The 3,017-nt window shown below is 51.1% G+C and overlaps 1 protein-coding gene across 2 annotated transcripts in view; it reads left to right on the forward strand.

The window, feature by feature from the left end:
• The window catches only part of HFE2 (hemochromatosis type 2 (juvenile)), an 18,017-nt gene extending 15,012 nt beyond the window's left edge, over window positions 1–3,005 (forward strand). For both annotated transcript variants that reach the window (XM_019517389.1, XM_019517303.1), the window contains exons 3-4: window positions 625–1,127; window positions 1,800–3,005. In XM_019517389.1, the coding sequence (XP_019372934.1) occupies window positions 625–1,127; window positions 1,800–2,420 (1,124 nt within the window). In that variant the 3' untranslated portion in view covers window positions 2,421–3,005. The remainder of the gene's footprint in view (window positions 1–624; window positions 1,128–1,799) is intronic.
• The last annotated feature ends 12 nt before the right edge of the window (window positions 3,006–3,017 follow it).

Genomic DNA, 3,017 nt, shown 5'->3' on the forward strand with positions numbered 1-3,017 from the left:
TCAAATCTGAGGGCAGGAAATAGGAGAAGCTTAAGAGTATACAGCACTGGAACAGTGTGCACAGAATCAGTCTTCTGTATTCATAACCTGTGATTGCCCTGAAGGGATTTATTAAAATTCAAAGCATGCTGATCCTAGACTCTTTGATTTCAAACACAAAATTGGGAGCTGAGTTTGAGATTTTATATATATATATATAACACACACACACACACACACAATATGTCTACAACTTTTGTAGACATCCTTGAGCTAGTTTTAAACCAGGTTGCTGTGGTACTACTAGCAGGGTCTATCTCAGGGTGAGTTAGTGGCCTGGGTACATAGCCAGCTTCTCAGGCAGGTTTTGCAGCTATACTGAACCTTGTGCTACCATGGCTGGACTGTTAGCACTGTCCTAGCTAGCAGTTTTTAGAGCTAGTTCCAGTATGTCAGGCATAGACACTGCAGAGAGGTTTCTAGCCACTCAGGGAGAGGATTTGGAGCTGCTATGGGCTGTGATTGCTGAACAAAACCCAACTGATAGCAAGGCAGCTGTGCTCGAACTTGGAGCTGACGGCAGGAACAGGCTATGGGGTGGATGCTGTAACCCTAATCTCTCCCTTGGTGTCTCTGGCCACACAGTGTCATCCCAGTGTAAGATCCTGCGATGCAACTCCGAGTACGTGGCCGCCACTCTCAACCTACGTGGCTCCAACAAGAACGCGGCCTACTGCAACGCCCTGCGCTCCTACTCCCACTGCACTCGCAAGACGGCTCGCACCTGCCGGGGTGACCTGGCCTACCACTCCGCCGTCCATGGCATCGAGGACCTCATGATCCAAAACAACTGCTCCAAGGAAGGACCCACCTCGCCGCCCCGGCCTCGCCTGCCAGCCCCCAACCACCAGGGTTTCGAGTCTCTGGATATCTGCAACTACGAGAAGAATTTCTTCCACAAGAATGGCCGGGCCCCGGCTTATCAGCACTGTGCAGCATTCGGGGACCCTCACATCAGGACTTTCCACGACGACTTCCACACCTGCCGGGTAGAGGGATCCTGGCCTCTCCTGGACAATAACTACCTGTTTGTGCAGGCAACGAGCTATCCGGTGGCCAAGGGGTCCAATGCCACTGTTACTAGCAAGGTAACCTCATGACCTGTGGTTGGCTTCGTGATTTTGGTGGCCACATTTGGATTAGCGTTCCAAGGGGGTTGGCGGCTCACAAACCAGCGTGATGAACATCCACGCAATGCCAAGTAGCAGGTGTCCAAACTGGGTAGGTGGGAGCTCCCTTGCCCTAGAGACCTACTGCTGTGAATTCAAAGCAGGACAGATCACAGCTTTCTGTCTGGGATGATTTTGCTGGAAAGCCCTGGAGACTCCATCTGAGTTCAGGGTCTCATTTTTCTAGGTGCTGTTTACTTAACTAGTCTGGGACAGTAAAACTGAAAAGAAATTATAAGACTGACAGTGGGTGGGAAGGGGGCAGAGAGGGCAAGTGAGTTACCCAGAGCCATGTGGCAGGTCCAAAAACACCCTGAATTTCACCCCCATGCCTGGAAAACTGGATCACTGGTTTGCAGTGATTCCTTTCTGTACTGTGACCTTCCTATTTTGCTAGGAGCCCCTCTCCCTGATATCAATGTAGGGCTCTCAAATTGTTCAGGTGTCCCAAGACCCCACAGCTATCATTTCAGGCTCTCAGGCAGGGGGTTGGACTGGTTGACCTCTGGAGGTCCGTTCCAGCCCTACACATAAATGCAGTAGGTCAGGTTACCAATGATTTGAACTGGCTGCTTTCTGTCCGTCTTGCAGCTCACCATCATCTTTAAGAACATGAAGGAGTGCATCGACCAGAAGGTTTACCAGGCTGAGATAGACAACCTGCCTGCAGCCTTTGAGGATGGCTCAGTGAATGGTGGTGAGAGGCCTGGAGGGAGCAGCCTGACCATCCAGGAGCGACTGCCTGGCCAGCACATAGAGATCCGTGCTGTCTATATTGGCACCACCATCGCTGTGCGCCAGGCAGGCCGGCAGCTCTCATTCTCCATCCGCACAGCAGAGCAGGTGGCACGCTCCTTCACAGAGGAGCAGGACCTGCAGCTCTGCGTTGGCGGCTGCCCACCCAGCCAGCGCCTCTCCCGCAGCGAATGTCGGCGTGGCAGTATTGCTGTGGAGACAGCACGGGTGCTGTGCAAGGAAAAGTTGCCGGTGGAGGATGTTTATTTCCAGTCGTGTGTCTTTGACGTGGTGGCCTCAGGGGACATCAACTTCACCTTGGCTGCACATGGTGCTTTGGAGGATGCCAGGGTGTTCCATCCAGATGCTGAGAAACTGCACATCTTCCAGACCGGGGCAGGCTGCCATCACCTCTCCTTACCCTTCCTCTTCCTCAGCATCACGTCTAGCCTCTTGGCTATTCAGCTGCACTTTTAACTCCCTGTCCAGCATTCACCCAGCCTACATATAACACAAGGGGCCTATTCTTCCATCTCAGTGCGATTGCCAGAGCATTGCTGATCCACGAATCTATAGGTGCTCTGTAACAAACAGGTGGTGGGACAGACGTCAGTCAAAAGGGAATGGTGCCCCAGAATCTGCCATCCTTGAAGGGATGTATTCAGTGTAAGTGGATGCTGGATTGGTCAACGATTCAGGTCTGTAGAAACGGCATCAGAGAGAAGGGGCCTGGGGGTACCAGTTTGTTTCTCCTCGTGTTGAGGTCTGAATTAGTTGAGTCATACTCCTCCCCCAAACAATTCCCTGCCAGGAGTTCCAGTATATTTTATTTTTTGATGCAAGTGAGGAAGTCACTGTCATGTGAAGGGGAAAAAAAATACCTGCAGTGTCACTGTCAGGCTAATTGCAAGGCATTGCAAGATATCAGTCCTTTACTTGCCTTGTTGTTTTTTGTAGGAAAAGCACCAAGAGGGTAACCAGAATTACTTGATCAATGTATGGGATTTCTTGAACCACTGGAGCTAGTAGCAGATGTTATCTACTATTTTTTCGTTTTATGGAGCAGTGTGGGAG

This window comes from Gavialis gangeticus, unplaced genomic scaffold (genome assembly GCF_001723915.1).
Source record: "Gavialis gangeticus isolate Ggan-Ray unplaced genomic scaffold, GavGan_comp1, whole genome shotgun sequence".
Taxonomy (NCBI): Eukaryota; Metazoa; Chordata; order Crocodylia; family Gavialidae; genus Gavialis; species Gavialis gangeticus.